At 44.8% G+C, this 22,870-nt stretch overlaps 1 protein-coding gene across 1 annotated transcript in view; it reads right to left on the bottom strand.

Moving 5' to 3' along the window:
• Positions 1-839: 839 nt before the first annotated feature.
• LSG1 (large 60S subunit nuclear export GTPase 1) overlaps positions 840-22,870 on the bottom strand; it is a 34,386-nt gene continuing 12,355 nt past the window's right edge. The window contains exons 6-14 of the mRNA XM_038749541.1: positions 20,505-20,565; positions 18,591-18,767; positions 17,069-17,443; positions 16,496-16,597; positions 16,145-16,288; positions 12,964-13,087; positions 9,942-10,021; positions 3,196-3,375; positions 840-1,343 (exon numbers count right to left, since the gene is read on the bottom strand). Of these exons, the coding sequence (XP_038605469.1) occupies positions 1,164-1,343; positions 3,196-3,375; positions 9,942-10,021; positions 12,964-13,087; positions 16,145-16,288; positions 16,496-16,597; positions 17,069-17,443; positions 18,591-18,767; positions 20,505-20,565 (1,423 nt within the window). The 3' untranslated portion in view covers positions 840-1,163. The remainder of the gene's footprint in view (positions 1,344-3,195; positions 3,376-9,941; positions 10,022-12,963; positions 13,088-16,144; positions 16,289-16,495; positions 16,598-17,068; positions 17,444-18,590; positions 18,768-20,504; positions 20,566-22,870) is intronic.

Genomic DNA, 22,870 nt, shown 5'->3' with positions numbered 1-22,870 from the left:
AGTTGGCAACATATAGAGACGGTCCCTACCCAACAGCGGGCTCACAGTCTGAAAGACTCGGCTGAGCTTCCTCGGTCCCCAGCCCGGCCGGGCGCAGTGCGCCACAGATGTGGGGGGAAAAAAATGAAAAAATGGAAGAGTTCAAGTTTATATACAGCACCGGCCTCCCTGAAGTGTAAGAGAGTAAAAATATCAGCTAAATCAGCTACATAGTTGAAGATAATGTTGGGGATTGGAAAACTGCCATATGGAATGTTCCAACAGACTTCCTACTTCAATTTTACATTAACTGAGGTATCTCTGTTAAAATGCTCATCTCTCCTTTCTTTCAATAAAAACACACATTAGGTATCTCAGAATAACTAATCAAGCCTATGCTACTCAACTTCAATAATAATAATAATAATGATGGCATTTATTAAGCGCTTACTATGTGCAAAGCACTGTTCTAAGCGCTGGGGAGGTTACAAGGTGATCAGGGTGCCCCACATGGGGCTCACGGTCTTAATCCCCATTTTACAGATGAGGGAACTGAGGCCCAGAGGAGTGAAGTGACTTGCCCAAAGTCTCACAGCTGACAAGTGGCGGAGTCAGGATCGGAACCCAGGACCTCTGACTCCAAAGCCCATGCTCTTTTCCACTGAGCCACACTGCTCAATGCATCTTTAATAATGAAATAATCTTCCTATTCCCCCAGGAAACACAAGAGGTCAAAATTAAATGAAATTTTAAATTAACATATCACATTTTGGGAGAATACAAAGCCACTAAAATGCAAACGCTACGCAAGGCGTGGAAATCGAGGTTTGATTCCCAAGGATCAATAAAACATTCAGCTGTGGTACTGAAGTCAATTTTAATATTTCTTTTCAAAAATATGGATCTGGCCTACCAATCTGGTGTATATATACTAGCATTCCAACCAGTTTTTTTTCCCAACGCTGAGGTCAACAAGACTTAAATGGTTTTTTTTTAAGCCTCTGATGATCGGAAATATCCTTGCGCCTCAGATTTGACTCTTCCCACGGAGCTCAGGTTCATATTTTCTGAAAGGGGAGGCCACCGAGGTGTGTCTGCACAGTTTTGGGTCTGATGCCCTCCAAACCCCTCGGCCTCATGAGACGACGTGGGCAACAGAGGCGAGCCGAAGCAGTTACGACAGTTTAAGCATCCAAATGCTTGTTGATCCTGCGGATCTTCTCCTTTTTTTTCCTGTTTCCGTGCTTCTTCCAGGGCTTCCCCGCTCCGCTGTCAGCATCCACGGGGGTGGCTGGCACCCTGCCGCTGCCGGGTCTGTACCCCATCACGCCCTGCACTCCTTTCATCAGAGCTCGCACATTCTCCTAGGGAGCGAGAAATGGTCACTGAGACATTCTGGGGGGAAAGGGCAGTTTTCAGAGATTCTTTCAAGGGAGACCCCCAGACTTGTGAAAATGGATTTAAGTCAAACCTAAAAATAGGAGGGACTCTTTCCACAAGGCTACACTGCCTTTTTTTTTTTTTTTTTAGGAAATTTCTAAAGACTTTAAATGCAATTCTTCTAATTGTTAGACCTAACTGTTAAAGCTTTTAGTCCCTCCACCACTGATGAACAGTCTCTCTGCTTCTCACTCCACCAGCTCTCTGCTGTTCTATGTTCCGGTGGTCTTCATCTGTTTCTCCCCCAGCTCAGACTTTCCACTCCGTCCACACTAACCCCTTAAAAGTTCCGTGTTTCGGTCTCATCTGCCCCTGCCCCATACTCAGGCTGCTACCCAGCCTGAAACTCCTCCCCATCTTAAACCCTTCTAAAATCCCACCTCCTCCAACCCTGTGACCGAGTTTTCTCACGTGTAAAAGGAGAAATCAGTGAAGTCTAAATGAATGAAGTCATTATTCATTCAATGAATGAATGAATTCAATGAATTCAATGAATTCATTATTCATTCATTTCAATGAAGTCTCAATGAAATCAATAAGTTCAGAAGAAGCACTTTTAAAAAACGAAAGAAATGGCGAACGATTCAATATTAATAAAAGGAAGCGCTTCCTCCTTGGCAGTTTACTTAAGCTGGCAGAGTGTAGATATGGTTCACAGGGGTCTCCCTTCACAGTTCGGCCACTTCCTCTAGTTTTGGAACTGCCCTGGACAAAAATGGAAACAACTGAGCCAACCGGACAGTGAATTGTGATTTGGGCATGTTGACAAAAGAGCAGTGAAAAGAGAATTAGGCAGTGTGGCCAATTACTGCGGCCAATCCCCCTCCTTTCCTCATTGGCTTTTTAAGTATTTTCTCCCACTGAGCGTTCTTATCTAGTCATCTTCCTATTTTGCCATACTTTCGTTAAAAAATAAATTAATTAATTAAAGTCCGGATTAAGCATTTCATCTTTCCCTTTCAACAGAACGCTCTGGAAGCACTGCAGAAAATCAGTTACTATTAATACTACTTCCTACCTTTGGACGGAACCCAAGGTCTGGAGATAAGGGCTGATAAATTCACTGTCAGGACGGCCCCCTCCGTTACTCAAAGCGGACAACACCGCCCAAGACCCACAGTGTGCCTGGGCACGACCCCCTGGGCTCAACAGGTTGCCCCATCCGCCTCACGGTGCAAAGCTGTGAAAGGGGCATGGAACTGAGGTTCCACAAAAATCAGAGCAATGCCGATCATCATGACGGCATTCATTAAGCACTTACTAAGTGCTGAGGCAGATATAAGATCGTCGGGACGGACACAGTCTGTGTCCCCAATAAGGCTCTAGAGGTTTCACTTGGCAAACACTTGGGCACTTGAACATTTGAAAATATGCCTTTGGAACGGTCTTCTTTCTTTTTTGAAGAATGAGAATATTCCCTCCTACAAGAACTCAAGTCCAAGGAACGCTTCCCCAGCTTTCCCCGACTTAATAATAATGGCATTTGCTAAGCGCTTACTAGGTGCAAAGCACTGTTCTAAGCGCTGGGGAGGTTACAAGTTGATCAGGTTGTCCCACGGGGGGCTCACAGTCTTATTCCCCATTTTACAGATGAGGTAACTGAGGCACAGAGAAGTGAAGTGACTTGCCCAAAGCCACACAGCTGACAATTGGTGGAGCAGGGATTTGAACCCACGACCTCTGACTCCAAAGTCCACGCTCTTTCCACTGAGCCAGGCTGCTTCCGATAGTTTGGTTAACAGCCGACTTAAGTTAAAGGGCATCTTTAAGTCTTACCTGATGAAAAAAGGTTCTGTCGACTACGCTTTCAATTTGCCTGGCATTTTGATTCCTTTCTGGCTGCATTTCCACCTGGCCCTGACCACGTCTGTTCTTCGCAAGTCTGATGCGCTGGTGCTGGGGCTGGAAATCCACTGGCTCAATACCAGGAGGAGGGTGACAATACAATAGCTTACCCTACAACAACAAGAACGTTAAAAGACAGCAGCTCTGACCTGCGGCATCTTACGTATTATTATCAATTCAAAGAAAAAAAATGGATATACAAAATCTAGAATGGGGCCATAAAAACACAATAATACATGTTCATATCTATTCTATTTATTTTGTTAGTATGTTTGGTTTTGTTCTCTGTCTTCCCCTTTTAGACTGTGAGCCCACTGTTGGGTAAGGACTGTCTCTATATGTTGCCAATTTGTACTTCCCAAGCGCTTAGTACAGTGCTCTGCACATAGTAAGCGCTCAATAAATACGATTGATGATGATGATGTTCCCAGAAGTTACTTTTGCCCCACTGAACACAGAAATCATTTCACATGAAGGTTCATTTGCTTTTATTTCATACTATAGAACCCTCCTATGTCCTACATACATTCATTCATTCATTCATTCTTTTAGACTGTGAGCCCACTGTTGGGTAGGGACTGTCTCTATATGTTGCCGACTTGTACTTCCCAAGCGCTTAGTACAGTGCTCTGCACACAGTAAGCGCTCAATAAATACGATTGATTCATTCCTTCATTCAGTTGTACTTATTAAGCGATTACTGTGTGCACAGTGTTGTACTAAGCCCTTGGAAGAGTACACTATAAGAATAAACAGACACATTCCCTGCCCACATCTAGCTTACAGTCTATGGGGGAGACAGACATTAATATAAATGAAGAAATTACAGATATGCACATAAAGTGCTGTGGGGAGAGAAGGGATGAATTAAGGGAGTACACTGCTTTCTAACATCCAGATCAGCAGCATGGGAAGATGATGATAATCATAATAATGATGGCATTTATTAAGCGCTTACTACGTGCAAAGCACTGTTCTAAGCACTGGGGAGTTTACAAAGTGATCAGGTTGCCCCACGTGGGGCTCACAGTCTTAATCCCCATTTTACAGATGAGGTAACTGAGGCACAGAGAAGTGAAGTGACCTGCCCAAAGTCCCACAGCTGACAAGTGGCAGAGCCAGGATTTGAACCGATGACCTCTGCCTCCAAAGCCCAGGCTCTTTCCACTGAGCCACGCTGCTTCCGATGACCTTTCATAAGCATCTTTTTTCTGTAACCCCCACCTTTTTTTAATGAATGATGCTTTGCATTTGTTCAGCAAATATGTACATCAATCCGTCACATTTTTTAAGTGCTTACTGTGTGCACAGCACTGTACTAACTGCTTGGGAAAGAATAATTAAAAAGAGTTGGTAGACAAGTTCTCTGCCCACACCGATCTTACAGTCTAGAGGGGGAGACAGATGTAAATATAAATACATTCCAGATATGTACATAAGTGCTGTGGGGCTGGGGGAATAAAGGGGGCAAATAATAATAATAATGGCATTTATTAAGCACTTACTATGTGCAAAGCACTGTTCTAAGCACTGGGGAGGTTACAAGGTGATCAGATTGTCCCACGGGGGCTCAAAGTCTTCATCCCCATTTTACAGATGAGGTAACTGAGGCCCAGAGAAGTTAAGCGACTTGCCCAAAGTCACACAGCTGACAATTGGCGGAGCCGGGATTTGAACCCATGACCTCTGACTCCAAAGCCCGGGCTCTTTCCACTGAGCCATGCTGCTTCTCCAAGGCCAAGAGCCACACAGGAGGGAGAGGGAGAAGAGGAAATAAGGGCTCAGTCGGGGATAGCTTCTTGGAGGAGATGTGCTTTTAATAAGGTTTTGAAAGGGGGTGCTGTGTGGCCGTCTACAGGTCATGAAGAAGGACGGCATTCCGGCCAGAGGCAGATCAATCGTATTTATTGAGCGCTTACTGTGTGCAGAGCACTGTACTAAGTGCTTGGGAAGTACAAGTTGGCAACATATAGAGACAGTCCCTACCCAACAGTGGGCTCACAGTCTAATAGTGGGAGACAGAGAACAAAACCAAACATACTAACAAAATAAAATAAATAGAATAGATATGTACAAGTAAAATAAATAGAGTAATAAATATGTACAAACATATATACATATATACAGGTGCTGTGGGGAAGGACGTGGGCAAGAGGTCGGCAGCAAGATCGAGGTACAGTGGAGGCTGGCGTTAGAGGAGTGAAGTGTGCGGGCTGGGTTGTAGCAGGAGAGCAGGGAGGGAAGGGAGGAGGTGACAAGGGGACTGAATGCTTTAAAGCCAACGGTAAGGAGTTTCTGTTTCATGTGGAGGTGGATGAGCAACCACTGGTGGAAAGAATCAATCAATCAATCAATCAATCGTATTTATTGAGCGCTTACTATGTGCAGAGCACTGTACTAAGCACTTGGGAAGTACAAATTGGCAACACATAGAGACAGTCCCTACCCAACAGTGGGCTCACAGTCTAAAAGGGGGAGACAGAGAACAAAACCAAACATACCAACAAAATAAAATAAATAGGATAGAAATGTACAAGCAAAATAAATAAATAGAGTAATAAATATGTACAGCCATATATACATATATACAGGTGCTGTGGGGAAGACAAGGAGGTAAGACGGGGGGATGGAGAGGGGGACGAGGAGGAGAGAAAGGAAGGGGCTCAGTCTGGGAAGGCCTCCTGGAGGAGGGGAGCTCTCAGTAGGGCCTTGAAGGGAGGAAGACAGCTAGCTTGGCGGATGGGCAGAGGGAGGGCATTCCAGGCCCGGGGGATGATGTGGGCCGGGGGTCGATGGTGGGACAGGCGAGAACGAGGTACAGTGAGGAGATTAGTGGTGGAGGGTGCAGGCTGGGCAGTAGAAGGAGAGAAGGGAGGTGAGGTAGGAGGGGGTGAGGTGATGGACAGCCTTGAAGCCCAGGGTGAGGAGTTTCTGCCTGATGCGCAGATTGATTAGTAGCCATTGGAGGTTTTTGAGGAGGGGAGTAATATGCCCAGAGCGTTTCTGGACAAAGATAATCCGGGCAGCAGCATGAAGTATGGATTGAAGTGGAGAGAGACACGAGGATGGGAGATCAGAGAGAAGGCTGGTGCAGTAGTCCAGACGGGATAGGATGAGAGCTTGAATGAGCAGGGTAGCGGTTGGGATGGAGAGGAAAGGGCGGATCTTGGCAATGTTGCGGAGCTGAGACCGGCAGGTTTTGGTGACGGCTTGGATGTGAGGGGTGAAGGAGAGAGCGGAGTCGAGGATGACACCAAGGTTGCGGGCTTGTGAGACGGGAAGGATGGTAGTGCCGTCAACAGAGATGGGAAAGTCAGGGAGAGGACAAGGTTTGGGAGGGAAGACAAGGAGCTCAGTCTTCGACATGTTGAGCTTTAGGTGGCGGGCGGACATCCAGATGGAGATGTCCTGAAGGCAGGAGGAGATGCGAGCCTGGAGGGAGGGGGAGAGAGCAGGGGCAGAGATGGAGATCTGGGTGTCATCAGCGGAGAGATGATAGTTGAAGCCGTGGGAGCGAATGAGGTCACCAAGGGAGTGCGTGTAGATTGAGAACAGAAGGGGACCAAGCACTGAACCTTGGGGAACCCCCACAATAAGAGGATGGGAGGGGGAGGAGGAGCCTGCAAAAGAGACTGAGAAAGAACGACCGGAGAGATAAGAGGAGAACCAGGAGAGGACGGAGTCTGTGAAGCCAAGGTCAGATAGCGTGTTGAGGAGAAGGGGGTGGTCCACAGTGTCAAAGGCAGCTGAGAGGTCGAGGAGGATTAGGACAGAGTAGGAGCCGTTGGATTTGGCAAGCAGGAGGTCATTGGTGACCTTTGAGAGGGCAGTTTCCGTGGAATGAAGGGGACGGAAGCCAGACTGGAGGGGGTCAAGGAGAGAGTTGTTGTGGAGAAATTCTAGGCAGCGCGTGTAGACAACTCGTTCAAGGAGTTTGGAAAGGAATGGTAGGAGGGATATGGGACGATAACTAGAAGGTGAGGTGGGGTCAAGAGAGGGTTTTTTTAGGATGGGAGAGACATGGGCATGTTTGAAGGCAGAGGGGAAGGAACCGGTGGAGAGTGAGTGGTTGAAGATGGAAGTTAAGGAGGGAAGGGATGGAGCGAGAGATTTCATAAGATGAGAGGGAATGGGGTCAGAAGCACAGGTGGCCGGAGTAGCACTTAAGAAAGAAAGGAGTGGGGAAATATGGAACGATCCGTTTTGTAGAAAAATGATGAGGGCAGCAGAGAGAAGTATGGACTGGAGTGGGGAGAAACGGGAGGCAGAGAGGTCAGCAAGGAGGCTGAAATACTAATCTACACAGGACAGGAGAATTGCGTGGATTAACGCGGTAGCTATTTGGATGGAGAGGAGAGGGTGGATTTTAGCGATGTTGTGAAGGTTGAACCGACAGGATTTGGTGACGGACCAGATATGTGGGTTGAATGAGAAAGATGAGTCGAGGGAGACGTCAAGCTGGAGGGTGGTGGTGCTGTTTACAGTAATGCGGAAAGTCGGTGGGAGGACGAGGTTTAGACGAGGTGCCAAGATAAGGAGTTCTGTTAGGGGCACTTTAAGTTTGAGTAGATAAATAATCTTTAAATTCTATATTATAAATTATTTTTTATTTAGGTCTGTCACCCTCTGGAGTGTAGTCTTGTGGGCAGGGAATGGGTTTGCCAACTTTGTTGTACTGTACTCTCTCCAGCACTTAGTACTGTGTTCTGCACATAGTAAGTGCTCAATAACTACCATGGATGATGACATGTAATGATGATGATTATGGTATTTGTTAAGCGCTTACTATTCACTCATTCAATCGTATTTACTGAGCACTTACTGTGTGCAGAGCACTGTACTAAGCGCTTGAGAACAGTGCTCCAGCACTTAGAACAGTACTTTGCACATAGTAAGTGCTTAATAAATGCCACCATTATTATTACAAATCGGAAACATACAGAGACGGTCCCTACCCAACAACGGGCTCACAGTCTAGAAGGGCGAGACAGACAACAAAAGAAAACATGTACACAGGTGTCAAAATCGTCAGAACAAATAGAATTAAAGCTATATCATCAATTGTATTTATTGAGCGCTTACTATTGCAGAGCACTGTACTAAGCGCTTGGGAAGTACAAATTGGCAACATATAGAGACAGTCCCTACCCAACAGTGGGTTCACAGTCTAAAAGGGGGAGACAGAGAACAAAACCAAACATACTAACAAAATAAAATAAATAGAATAGATATGCACAAATAAAATAAATAAATAAATAGAGTAATAAATATGTACAAACATATATACATATATACAGGTGCTGTGGGGAAGGGAAGGAGGTAAGATGGGGGGATGGAGAGGGGGACAAGGGGGAGAGGAAGGGGCTCAGTCTGGGAAGGCCTCCTGGAGGAGGTGAGCTCTCAGTAGGGCCTTGAAGGGAGGAAGAGAGCTAGCTTGGCGGATGGGCAGAGGGAGGGCATTCCAGGCCCGGGGGATGACGTGGGCCGGGGGTCGATGGCGGGACAGGCGAGAGCGAGGCCCGGTGAGGAGATTAGCGGTGGAGGAGCGGAGGGTGCGGGCTGGGCTGGAGAAGGAGAGAAGGGAGGTGAGGTAGGAGGGGGCGAGGTGATGGACAGCCTTGAAGCCCAGGGTGAGGAGTTTCTCCCTGATGCGCAGATTGACTGGTAGCCACTGGAGATTTTTGAGGACAAAATGGATTAGTAAATATGTACAAGTAAAATAAACAGAGTAATAAATCTGTACAAATATATACGAGTGCTGTGGGGAGGGGAAGGAGGTAGGGCGGGGGGGGATGGGGAGGAGGAGAGGAAAAAGGGGGCTCAGTGTGGGAAGGCCTCCTGGAGGAGGTGAGCTCTCAGTAGGGCTTTGAAGGGAGGAAGAGAGCTTGCTTGGCAAATGTGCGGAGGGAGGGCATTCCAGGCCAGGGGAAGGACGTGGGCCGGGGGTCGACGGCGGGACAGGCGAGAACGAAGTACAGTGAGGAGAACGAGGTACAGTGAGGTGCTATGTGCCAAGCACTGTAATGCAGCATCTCATTACTAGTTTGAATACACCACCACTACGATCTCCTACTCAGTAAGACTTCCATAACCACTTTCAGGCAGTTACTCTACTAAGCTCTTCAAGGAAAAGGATGGTTTCTTTGAGTTTTCTGCATCTAGCTCGATTCCCTGCACCTAGTGAGCAGTCAAAGACTGGTATGTACTGTGTTCTGCACATCGTAAGTGCTCAATAACTACCACTGATAATGACATGTAATGATGATGATTATGGTATTTGTTAAGCGCTTACTATTCATTCATTCATTCAATCGTATTTATTGAGCGCTTACTGTGTGCAGAGCACCGTACTAAGCGCTTGAGAACAGCGATACACTTGTTACATCAATACATCTCTAGAGCCAGAAAGAAGAACATTTTGTTATCCTCCTAGTCAATATATATTTGGAGGAAGGAGGGGGAAAAGGGATCGGAGGAAAGAAGAAAAATGACGCACCCTTTCAAATAGTACTAGGAAACCATAAATCAGTCAACTTCCTTAAATAAAATCTGATAAAGAGAAGGGCTGAAAAGTTTTGGAAAGCAGAAATACCCGTGGGGATCATCGACGAGATTTCACCCCAGGCTGAAATGTCTGCTATGGGAATGTAGAACAAAGAATGGAAGGCCAAACTTACACTGACATAATCCTTCAGTAGATAACGAGCGGATCGAGGCTGGTCTGGCTGTCCATGAGAGGTCATAAATCCTCTCATATCTGTGGGGGAAAAGCCATAATGGTCGGTGGGAGCTCTGGAACTAAAAATGATCAATGGTTCTCTACGTACAATACTCATCTCAGGTACACCACCAATTTGTATAACCCCTGAAATATCTGAAGTATTTTTCTGTCTTTTGAATGTTGGTTTGGGGGAGGAGGGGCACGCCTTTTCTTTAAGCCCTTCCCCGGGTCAGAAATAGGAGCAGTCATTCTCTCACTACTCCTTTAATGCCTTGGTTAAAGCGGGGAAGGGGAGGGAGGAGAGGACTTTGCGCTCTAAACCCACCACAGAATAGCAGGAGCACGCTGTGTAGGCAGTACATTTGGTCAAAACTTTAAGGATATATTAGTCTTTTTTTCTCTCCAGTCACTGAAATGCTGCAAAACTCCCCCCACTTCCATATTGTTATTCTGAACCCCCAAGTACTATTTTTTCCCCCTCAAATGGTATTTGTCAAGCACTGTTCTAAGCACTGGGGCAGATACAAGTTCATCAGATGGGTCACGGTCCCTGTTTATTGAGCGCTTACTGTGTGCAGAGCACTGTACTAAGCGCTTGGGAAGTACAAGTCGGCAACTTATAGAGACGGCCCCTACCCAATAACGGGCTCACTGTGTCTCACAAGGGGCGCACAGTCAAGTGTGAGGGAAAACAAGGACTGAATCCCAATTTTATAGCTGAGGAAACCGAGGCCCAGAGAAGTGACTTGCCCAGTCACACCGCAGCCAAGTGGCGGAGGTGGGATGAGAACCCAAAATATGTGCCTCCCTAGTGCTTTTATCCACTAGACCATGCTGCTTTTCTCTTCTTAACAAACTATGCTCTGATATCTTAGACAGGAGCATCAAACTGACTACAAATGCCAGAACACCTCAAGTTCTCCATCACTTAGGCCGTTCTGTCTCCACGCTGACCTCAAGTACACGTGGAATCCCAATCACAGCAGGTGAGTGACAATCCTATCAATCAATATGTACTGGGCACTTATTCTGTGCAGACCACTATACTAAGTGCTTGGGAGAGTACAATCCTAGCAAGAAAGGACTGAGGTGGCTTGATCACTACCACAACAGAGAACAACAAAAGGAATCTTCTTACCTGAATTACGCCAACCAATTGGACCAGAGTTATTCAACTAATTGTTTATAATTCAGAGTCCCTTCCCTATGGCCCCTAGCTGACCCCACCAGGACTATAATGGGGAAACACATTTGCTGCTGTGTCACAGCCACCGTACCACAGATTTCCCCTCTCTGTTTTCTGGACCACCTTAACACGACTCCCCGGATGCTGAATCAATCACCTTTCACCTCGTGGAGCAGCAGGGGAAGCCAGTCTCAGACTGGAATTCCTAACCTGCTCTCGAGGGGTAGTTCCACAAGTTTCATTTACAGTATTGTACTTCCCAAGCGCTTAGTACAGTGCTCTGCACATAGTAAGCGCTCAATAAATACGATTGATGATGATGATGATGAGTAATGTCTGTCTCACCCTCTGGACTGTAAGCTCGCTGTGGGCAGGGAATATCTCTGTTTATTGTTCTACTGTACTCTCCCAAGTGCTTAGTACTGTGCTTTGCACACAGTAAGTGCTCATTAAATGACTGAATGATGTATGACCCCACCTGACTTATACTGCCAAAGATGATAATAATAATTATGATATTTGTTAAATGCTTACTATGTGCCAAGCACTGTTCTAAGCGCTGAGACAGATAAGGGTAATCAGGTTGGACAGAGTTCCTGTCCCACACAGGGCTAACACTCAATCTCCACTTTACAGATGAGGTAACTGAGGCCCAGAATAATAATGATGGCATTTAGTAAGCGTTTACTATGTGCAAAGCACTGTTCTAAGCTCTAAGTGAAGTGACTTGCCCAAGGACATTCAGCAGACACGTGGCGGAGATGGGATTAGAACCCATGACCTTCTGACTCTCAGGCTCGTGCTCTACCCACGAGCTCAAGCTCAAAGATGACAAGTTACCCTACTAGAATTCTTCTCCCGTTATGTAATCATGCTTTCGGAACAACCAAATCAGAAGGAAACAGATTAAACTTTCAATCCCCATCACTTCTCCAAATGAGAAGACGCTGACCCCGTTTCCCCACGTCTCAATGATTCGAGAGAACAGCTCCATAAAGTCGTAGTGCTTTCCAAGAACACAGCTAGTATGATACTAGCTGGTCCAGAAAACATGGGATTTTACTGTTTACATAAAAGGGGGCTTTCATTGTTAATTCCATTTAATTCTTTCTGGGAAGCCAGAGTACTAAAAATGTTTACTTTAAAAAAAAAAAACAAACAAAAAACAATCCACTCCATCAGCAAGGATTGTAAAAACAGCTTTCACCAATTCAAATCTGGCTTTTATCTTAAGACCAGAAATAGTCGCTCTTCAGCCTCTATTCAGGGTCTCTTCTGAAATTAACAGGCCATGGATGGCTGACGTCTCTGACCCTTCATAATTTAGAAAAACCTCTTTGAAGCCTGAATTAAGCCATCTCAGGAGTAGACCCTTCAAAATAGAGTTTGGGAGCACTCGGGCGGGGGGAATGGGATGACTATTCTCCAGGCTCTAGCCTGCCAATTTTAACATTTTGATTTTAATTTAACCATTTCAATCACTTGGAGGGCAATACAAAATGCAAGGCACTGTCAATGTAAAATCACATTCAGAGGATGTAAAAATCAACATTTCAAACCCAGTTAAAAGATTATATTTTTAAGCTAGTACCTTGATGAGGACCACTATAGGAAAAGGCTAAATGAACATTAAAAAAAAACGGGGTTTGTTAACCAAGCACTATACTAGTTGCCGGAACTCCACGGGATATAAGCACAAGGAAAACATGGAACAACATTTAACCTTAACAGAGTTAAGGCGATATTAGTTACTGTTCCTTAACAGATTTATTCTATTTTTTAATATACTTACAACCATAAGCTGTTAATAACTCTTCTGATGTTGGTTTTCGGTCTGGATCTTCATCTTCTGTGGGTCTTATGATGTTTATTCCGTATGTAGCTTCCAAAACCTGTCTAGGAATATTCTGGCAAATGTAAGTTGGTAAAGGAATCTAAATCTTTGACTTCCTTCGAACCAAGCGATGAAAATTGATCCTCACCAGCTACTCATCTGATAATCCACTTAAAACAACTCTTTGCTTGCAGTACCTGTATCAGATGTAAATACTGCAATCTGCTCTCTGAAGCCATGTGGCCAGCTAAACCCAAACAATGGGTTTTAGGTTATATAAAAGGAAGTATGAATAATTCACCCTACAACCGCCCCCCCGCCACCCAACTATGAATATTTGTTAAAGTATAATACCAGCCCTTTCAGTTACCCCAAGAATAAATTCTTAAGTTAAGGCGCATCTTGGTTCCAGTAACAGGATTTTCCCCGAAAGCAAGATGGGCAAGATATTGGCCAGGGCCCATATCTGGCTCACCAACGGAATCTACCCACCCTACCTACCGCTGCATCCAGCAAATGTAAAAAAATCTGTCAGTATTTTCCTGATAAAAACCAGAGCCACCAGGTTGCCAAGTGAAGCAAGTGTGGCCTAGCGGAAAGACCTCGGGAGTCGGAAGGATCTGGGTTCTATCCCGGCTGCACCACCTGTCTACCCAGTGACTTTGGGTAAGTCGCTTCACTTTTATGGGTCTCAGTTATCTCATCTGTAAAATGGGGACTAAGACTGTTAAGCCCCAAGTGGGACATAGACTGTGTCCAACCTGATCAGCTTGTATCTACCCCAGGGCTTAGCACAGCCCCATTGTCTCCTTCCCCAAAGATGCCATACCCATCTCTTCCCAACCTATTCTCTCTGCTCGCTTCGTCCTCTCCTTCCTGTCGCCCCTCCCTCCTTCCCTCATATCCTCCTGCCCAAGGAGGTGTGTGTGTGTGTGTGTGTGTGTTTGTGTGTGTGTGTTGGGGGGGGGGCTGCTCCTGTTGAAAATGGGGGGCTGCAATGCCAGAAATGGCAGCTCACACAGCTGTCCAACACCTCAAACCCAACATGTCTGAAACCCAACTCAGCTTCCCCACCCAAACAAACTCTTCCCCCTAACTTTCTGAGTCAATGTCACTATACCCACTCAGTCCAAAGTGCATGACTCGAGCACCGTGCTTGACTCTCTGCTATCGTTCAATGATAAAATTCAGTCGACTTCCAAATCCTACCAGTTCTTCCTCCACAGCATCTCCTGACTCTGCCTCGCCACCCAAGCTCTGCTCCCAACCTGGGATAAGCTCTGGTCCCAGCATGGCTAGGTGACTCAGCAGCCCTTTACGTAACCTAGGCAACAATTAATGAAAACGCTAGTTTTCTTTCCTGTGGGGGTAAAAGCAAAATAAAAGATAAAAACTGAACAAAAATTCCACTGTCCTGGTAGAAGTCATGAGCTGGGGGTTAGGACGCTGGCCAACTAAGAGACTGGGGTCTAAGTCCTGTCCCATCACTGACACGCCAAAAGACAGAAGCAGCTCGGTCTAGTGAATAGAGTACAGACCCGGGAGTCAATAGGACCTGGGTTCCAAACCCGGCTCTGCCATTTGTCTGTTGGGTGACCTTGGGTGACTAGCTTCACTTCTCTGGGACTCAGTTATCTCATCTGTACAATGGGGATTAAGACTGTGAGCACCAGGTGGGACATGGACTGTGTCCAACCTGATAATACCGTATCGCTCAGGTGACGATGGAGCCTTCTGTCAGAAGCAGCCGACGAGCTGTAGCCCGTCATGAGCCCCCCGACGGAGATCTTTGCCCTGCCTGCCCGTGCCCGGCTCAGCGGGCGCTGCCCTCCCGCGCTCCTGGGGAAGGAGATCAGACTGACCCTGGCCAGAGTCAGCCCTTCTCTCTTCCCGGGAAGCAGCGACAACTGTTGCTACGAAGCAGTGGGTGAGGAGAAGCAGTGTGCTCTCGCGGATAGAAACAGGGGCCTGGAAAGTCCGAAGGACCTGGGTTCTAATCCCGGCTCTGCCAGTTGTCTGACGGGTGGCCGTGGGCAAGTCGCTTCACTTCTCTGTGCCTCAGTTACCTCATCTGTGAAATGGGGATTAAGACTGTGAGCCCCATGTGGGACGTGGACTGTGTCCAACCTGATTAGTGTGTACATATTTATTACTCTATTTTACTTGTACATATCTATTCTATTTATTTTACTTTGTTAGTATGTTTGGTTTTGTTCTCTGTCTCCCCCTTTTAGACTGTGAGCCCACTGGTGGGTAGGGACTGTCTCTATATGTTGCCAATTTGTACTTCCCAAGCGCTTAGTACAGTGCTCTGCACACAGTAAGCGCTCAATAAATACGATTGATGATGATGATGATGATGATGATAATAATGGCATTTATTAAGTGCTATGTGCAAAGCACTGTTCTAAGCACCCGAATGCTTAGTACAGTGCCTGGCACAGAGTAAGCCCTTAACCAGCACCATAAAAAAAAACAGGGAAAAAAAAAAAACCAAAAAGGGGGAGGCCCAGGGCAGTAACCTCATTTCTCCTCACCTTCCAGGGAGAGTTCAGCTCACACCCCAGGCTTTCTGTCCAGGCAGGGTTCGATGACACAGGAGATTCTATTTCTTCTCTAGACTGTAAGCTCGTTGTGGGCGGAGAACATGTCTGCTATATTGTTCTGTTGTATTCTCCTAAGCACTTAGTATAGTGCTCTGCGTACATCTGACTGAACCTTTTAAATAACAGAGTCCTTGCCCCAATTCTTCCCTGTTCCACACCTAGTTATGTGGTATTGTAACAGTTCACCTAACAGCTGCTACTTTGGAGGCAGCTGCAGTTGAGCAGCAAAGCACATATTAAAATTCCGGAAGCACTAACAGATGGGCAACTTAGAGAAGCGGCATGGTATAGTGGATAGAGCCGGGCCCTGGGAGTTATGTGGTCATGGGTTCTAATCCCGGCTCCGCCGCTTGTCTGCTGTGTGACCTTGGGCAAGTTACTTCACTTCGCTGTGCCTCGGTTACCTCATCTGTAAAATTGGGGTTGAGACTGTGAGCCCCACGTAGGACAGGGACCGTGTCCAACCCAGGGCTTGGCACAGAGTAAGCGCTTAACAAATACCATCTAATAGCCACAAACCCCAAAAAGGATATTAGTGATATAGACGGAACATGGTCTCTCAATTGGTCTATGGGTAGGATTCCGCAGCAGATCATTTCTGCCTTAGTGGAGACAAAGGATGGCATTACCAAGCCAGGGCAGTCGCATAAGCAGAGGCCAGGTTCCACGTAGAGAGTCTGGAAAGCAGAAAGACAGACACACACAGATAAAAAACAAGAGAACTGATGAAATTCCCAAAGCCACAACCTGCTAACTTTAATGGACTGAGCCAAATGAGGAGAGGAGAGGTGGAGGTTCGCCAGAAACTAGGGTGGGAGAAGAGGCAATTAACGGTAAACTGACCGAAGAGGAAGGTGAGAGAGGTCCAGAAACCTCTGGCTTACCTGAAAATGTTTGGTGTGACCCGGAGTGGCTGACACCGAAACTTTCTTGTTCCCAATGATTGTGTTGATTGTTGAGCTTTTCCCAACGTTAGGATAGCCCACCTAGGAGGAAGATTCATAGGAGTGTCCCATCAGTTGCTTCAGGGTTACAATTATTTTCGCAGGCTTCTGCTTTGCTTCCTCCAAAGTAAATAAATGTTTTGCACCAGAAGGATGAGCTGATTTTATGACCTGACCCGTTTTCTAATGTCCCCCCACAAGTTCAAATGCCAGCCAAAATAAACCAGACCTTGAGTTCCGAGGGCATTCAGGCTATCCCAAAACATGGCAATATGTGGTGGATTCAGACCTGAGAGAACCAAGTAGTCCCTTAATCAACGCTATGTACGTGATGGTGAAGATTTTAACCCATCGGCAGCCTCCTATTGTTTTGGGTGTAATATCTAATTTCCTACCAACAATATTCACTGAAATTCAGCAAAAACTGTAGCCTCATTCCTCCAAGGAGCGTTTGCGGAATCTGCCGCAAACTATAGACCTAAAGGTTTCACGGCACCTCAAATTCCAACTTACCAGTCCTACTGTAAGTTCTCCTTCTTTACACTTCTTCCCAGTGTGCAGCGTTTTAAAAATCTCCAGCAACTCATGCTTCTGGACTAGATGGCTGAAATTACGGACTGGATGATTCCGTAGGGCTTTGGGGCTCTGCTCTCCAGCACCGTTAGTCCTGCCTGCTTCCTGCTTCTGGCCAAAGGACTTCTCTTCATGGCCACTGTCATCTTCAGAACAGGTCTGCCAATCTTCATCACTCTCTTCACAATCCTCATACTCACTAGCCTCTTCCTCACTGTCTGCAATGTTTTCAACCCCAGGTTGTGTTTCCTCTTCCTGACTGCAGTTTCCATCCTCTAATTCATCCAACTCCTCCGCAGCTCCAAGACCTTGTTCCTGTTAAGAGAATTAAACCCCAAAATGTTCCAAAAGGCACTGAAAAAAGTTACTGCAGTTCACACTGTACCTGTCATAACACCCGATCCAACTGCAGGGTAAAATCTAAGCTAGGCAAAAGTCAGGGAAAGCAGAGAGGACAGGGAAGAAAAGGAGATTTATTCAAACGTTTTTTATAAAAAGTCAAATTGATGGGTGGAGATTTCTTACTTTTGAGATTGAGTCTCCAGAACAAAACTAAGAACTGCTTAACCAACATTTAGTCTTTGGATGGCATTATCATAGTTTTAAGTTACAGGAATAACAATAATAATAATGGTATTTGTTAAGCACTTACTATGTGCCAGGCACAGTTCTAAGCTCTGCAGTGGATAAAAGCAAATCGGGTTGGACACAGTCCCTGTCCCACATAGAGCTCACAGCCTTAATCTCCATTTTACAGATGAGGGAACCGAGGCCCAGAGAAGTGAAGTACCTTGCCCAAGGTCACACAGCAGACTAGTGGCAGAGTCAGGATTAGATCCTGTGCCCTTCTGATTTCCAGGCCAGCGCTCTATCCACTAAGCCAAGCTGACAGCTTCAACACAGTTCCACACTTCTATCAGTGGCAAAAGTTTGGTTTTTGTATCTTTAGTTCCTTCCATCTTCCTTGAGCACAGATACATACAGAAACTTTATTTATTTATTAAGCTTTAAGCTGGTATTCTCACAGAAGCTCAAAATAAAACCACAGCTTCAAGATCCCAATAACGCAAGCCAACGATTTCTGTGAAGCTTTAAAAGTTTCAAAGACTTTTAAGAAGGTCCAGCAGTGATTAGAATGCTTTACATAAATGGTTACTGTTTCTCTAATCTAAAAACAGGAGTCACCCAACTTTGGTCTAAATACTGTGAGGTTATTGTATTTACAATAGCCTTTTCGCTAACTTTTGTTAATGGTCAATGCAAGGCCATTTTGCAACTTCCTATGCCACTTCCTCTCTGCCTCAGAGGATAACTAATATCTACCAGAGTTTCCACTGGAAGGTCATTTGTTCTTTATACTTTAATAATTCTGCAGCAATTGGCTAAGCAAGAAAATTAAAATGCATTTGTTTTATTTACACTTGTCTTTACTGAGGGAGTACTAAGCAGTAATTCAGGATACCTTGGCTTCGGCATTCAGTCGCAGGCTTTCGGCCAAAGCCGACCAGAAAACAACCTTCACGCCTTCCCGTTCGAAGAATCTGGCCCAAGCACTCCGCTGCCCTTCAGTCAGCAAGTCTGCCTTGTTTATCAAGATTACATTCTCTTTATCTTCATCTATTTCTTTCACATAGCGTTCCTAAGCAAGACAAAGCTATTTAGAGAGGCTTTCAGAGAGAGGAAAGGGTATTGTTTCTCCAAACGAAGAATAGTGACTTGGGTATTTACATGGTGGGGAAAAAAAAATGACATTTTAAACCAAAGGTATGAATTCTAGTCAAGAACTGGATACAATATTAAAAAAAATACTGGCCCTGAAATATCAAATTTTCTGAATTGTGAAAGGAATCGTCCTCTTTGCTTCATTTCTTTCAGAAAGCTGGGAGTTTCACTCATATAGAGTAACTACTTGGAAGTATTACCCAAGGAATGATCAGAGGTTTTAAAACATCATTTTGAAACATACTTGTTTGAGATATTCTGTGCCTATTTTTTTTTTTAAACATGAGTTTTCACTCACAGTCCAGCTTTTGAAAGTAAACAAAACAGAAGAGCAGAAATGGAAAGTTTGGCATATTAGCACTTGGAATAATTTTGAAGTCGAACGATTTTTTAAATCACTGGTATCATTTTTTCCATTCTGATATAAAACCCACCTAACTAGTCATATGTTCAAATGGTACCTAGAAAGATGAAATTCAGTAACTGGTATGCTCAGTCGCTCATTTTACCTTAGGACAGTAGTATGTATCTTAAACTACTCTTTCAGTATTTCTGGCTTTGAAGCACTACCTGTGATGGGGGGAGTTTGGTGGGAAGTTGCCACAAACTTCAACTTTTGCCATGAGCCTCCCGGAGGTAGCAAAACATTGCTCTCTTGAGGAATAAACTGCACTCACTGCTTTGAGCCAAAGATGCTTATTAGCAAACAGCTGTGCAGAGTTTGGAGTTTCCCCACATGAGCAATTACTGGAATGGAACAAGAAGGAGGAGAAACAGGTGATTCCTCTACTTAATTAAATCCTGTTTCTAAGCCGGTGCCTGAAAGAAAGGGGAAGAAGATGCTCACTGGCAGGGCTGCCTCCAAACTGGAAGTGTTTCTTTAAAATAAAATAAATTAAAATACCCGGGCTTCAGAAGGAAAACACCTACCTAAATACTGGCCTCGATTCTGCACCCGCAAATGAAGCAATTTACTTTTACAACAAATGACATCTGTTTGCCTCGAGAGCAGTCTACTTGAATGGATTTGAAAAGGACCTCGGGAATACTTTATAGAATGAAAATGTCTACATGAAGCCAAAGAGAGAGGAATTTTTTTTGTTTTTGAGAATGTTGTTTCTGTCACATTTCCGCTCGGGGCAAACCTAACACAGATTTCCAAAATCAAGCAGTCCAAAAAAAAAAAGAAAAAAATCAATCTTAGGGAAGCATATACCAGTAGTCCTTATCCTGGTGCCTATTTCAGGAAGCAAGATATCAATCGAGACGTCAGTCTGATTGATGGAGACATTTCCAGTTGGCCTCGAGGGCCCAGGCAGGCTGGCAGGACACGAAAGGAAAGAGAGGGAAGAAACCACCAGTGGCAGTCAACTGTGTGAATCCTTGGGGCTAACACTTTTCATCTCAGTCTTGAACGTAATAAAAAGTACTGCATTAATTACCAAGCTTCCTTTGGTTAAAAATAAAGTGTTAACGAAATAAGCAAGATATGTTCATTTCCCCCAGACACCCTTCAAACCGCCTGAAATCTGCCTCAAATAGCAGGCAGGTTTGGTGTCGAGGGGAGGGTGTTAGCTGGATAACTCAACAATGCTGAAAATCAAAGGTTCAGGGACGTTGCTCTATGGCATTTTTCTTCTCCAAATTTACTTACCAAATCCTCACATCTAAACAGGAGGGGATTTCGAGCATCTACTATCTGAACCACGACATCACTGCAAAATAAATGTGAGACCAGTAAACCCCTTGAGCCAGATCAAGGTTTTCTGAAAAGACAATAGTGAAACTGTGTACTGATTATTTGCTTTAAATACATATTACAGCAAAATTGAACCTCTGGAACTTTAGTGCTTTTAGTGCTAGTGGGAGGATTGAACATCCCAGTCTCCAGGAGACAGCCCGGTGCTTTTGTTAGAAACTCTTAACTGTAGCCTGATGCTACTGGACAGCAGTGCCATTTATCGAGTCACTTTCCTTAAACTGAAATTAACAGCTGTGTGTAAACTCCTTAAGGGCAGGGATTCTGTTTTCTAATTTCACTATCCTCATCATGAACGGTATTTACTGAGCACTTAATGTGTACAGAGCACTGCATTAAGCGCTTGGGAGAGTACTTGTGGGAAGGGAATGTGTGTTGGCTCAGTGGAAAGAGCATGGGCTTTGGAGTCACAGGTCATGGATTCAAATCCCAGCTCTGCCAACTGTCTGCTGTGTGACTTTGGGCAAGTCACTTAACTTCTCTGTGCCTCAGTTACCTCATCTGTAACATGGGGATTAAGATTGTGAGCCCCCAGTGGGACAACCTGATCATCTTGTAACCTCCCCAGAACTTAGAATAGTGCTTTGCACATAGTAAGCGCTTAATAAATGCCATTATTATTATTATTATTATTATTGTATTCTTCCAAGTGCTTAGCACAGTACTCTGTACACAGTAAGTGCTCAAGAAATATGATTGACTGACTGCCCAAGTTGGTTCCCTGCCTCTAAACTGTGAGCCTGCTGTGGGCAAGGACTGTCTCTATTGCTGTATTGTACTTTCCAAGCACTTAATAAAGTGCTCTGCACCCAGAAAGTGCTCAATAAACACGATTCAGTGAATGAATGGTAGAAACATTCTCTGCCCATACGAACCTACATTCTGGAGGAGACTAATAATAATTGTGGTATTCGTTAAGTGCTTACAATGTGTAGAGCAGTATTCTAAGTGCGTGGGAGAGTCAATACAAGAGAATTAGCAAATATATTCCCTATCCGTAATGAGTTTACAATCTAGAAAGGGAGACAGACATTAATATGAATAAGTCACTTATAATACTTTAAAGATACACTGATTACCTCTCACTATGCCAACTGTAGGGTGGGTAAACAGGTATATAACCATAACTAGGCATCCTACTGGTACCCAGGGAAATAATCGACTAGTTTAGAAATCAAGATTGCACAAACTGAATTGGTAGAGAAAAACTGAAATTTAGAAGAGAATGAGCGCTGCCTTAAAACAAGCATTTTGACCCCCTACAGGGTATAATGTATTAGTACAGCACTTCCATTAAGATAATGTCTTGAAGCTTTAAAAGTTCCACTGTAGTTCCTCTGCAATTTGTGTTGCGATTTATTCACTTTTTTAAAAAACCTTTTTTTAAAAAGGCATTTTTAAAAATCATTCTCTCTCATGTCACGATTTCTAAAATATAACACTACTAAAATTTTTAAATAGGTAGAAAATTCAATCAGTTCAAATGAAACATATGCCCCTTGTTGTATCCTCCCTCCCTCCTCCTTCACATCTCTGTTGTTCTGACAACTCTGACACCTGTCTCCGTGTTTTGTTGTCTGTCTCCCCCTTCTACACTGTGAGCCCCTTGTTGGGTAGGGACCGTCTATATGTTGTCAACTTGTACTTCCCAAGTGCTTAGTACAGTGCTCTGCACACAGTAAGCGCTCAATAAATATGATTGAAAGAATGAATGAATCTGACAGAACATCATTCTCCCCATCTTCAAAGCCCTACTAAAAAAATCACAGCTCCTCCAAGAGGCCTTCCCTGATTAACCTCTCATTTCCCCCACCCTATTTGCCCTCCCTTCTTCATCATTTATGAACTTGGGTCCATAGCCCTTAAGCACTTGGATATTTACCCCACCCCCAGGGCACCTATGGACACACCCTTAAATTCCACTGCTTCTCCTGGCTGTAATTTATTTTAGTGTCAGCCTCCCCAATTAGACTTGAAAGCTCAGTACAGTCTCTGCCCACAATATGCGCTCACTACACACCACTCGCTGATGGACTTGAAGTGAAAACCTCCACCCTGAACCTAACCAAACCATCTGCTGAAAAACCATCACTTTAGAAACTAGACTTCTGATAACGTCTGACAGGCCTTCCCAGACTGAACCCCCTTTTTCCTCTCCTCCTCCCCGCCACCCCGCCCTACCTCCTTCCTCTCCCCACAGCACTTGTGTATATATATATATTTGTTCAGATTTATTACTCTATTTTACTTGTACATATCTA

This window comes from Tachyglossus aculeatus, chromosome 7 (assembly GCF_015852505.1).
Source record: "Tachyglossus aculeatus isolate mTacAcu1 chromosome 7, mTacAcu1.pri, whole genome shotgun sequence".
Taxonomy (NCBI): domain Eukaryota; kingdom Metazoa; phylum Chordata; class Mammalia; order Monotremata; family Tachyglossidae; genus Tachyglossus; species Tachyglossus aculeatus.
This window is presented reverse-complemented; position numbering and strand designations above follow the sequence as displayed.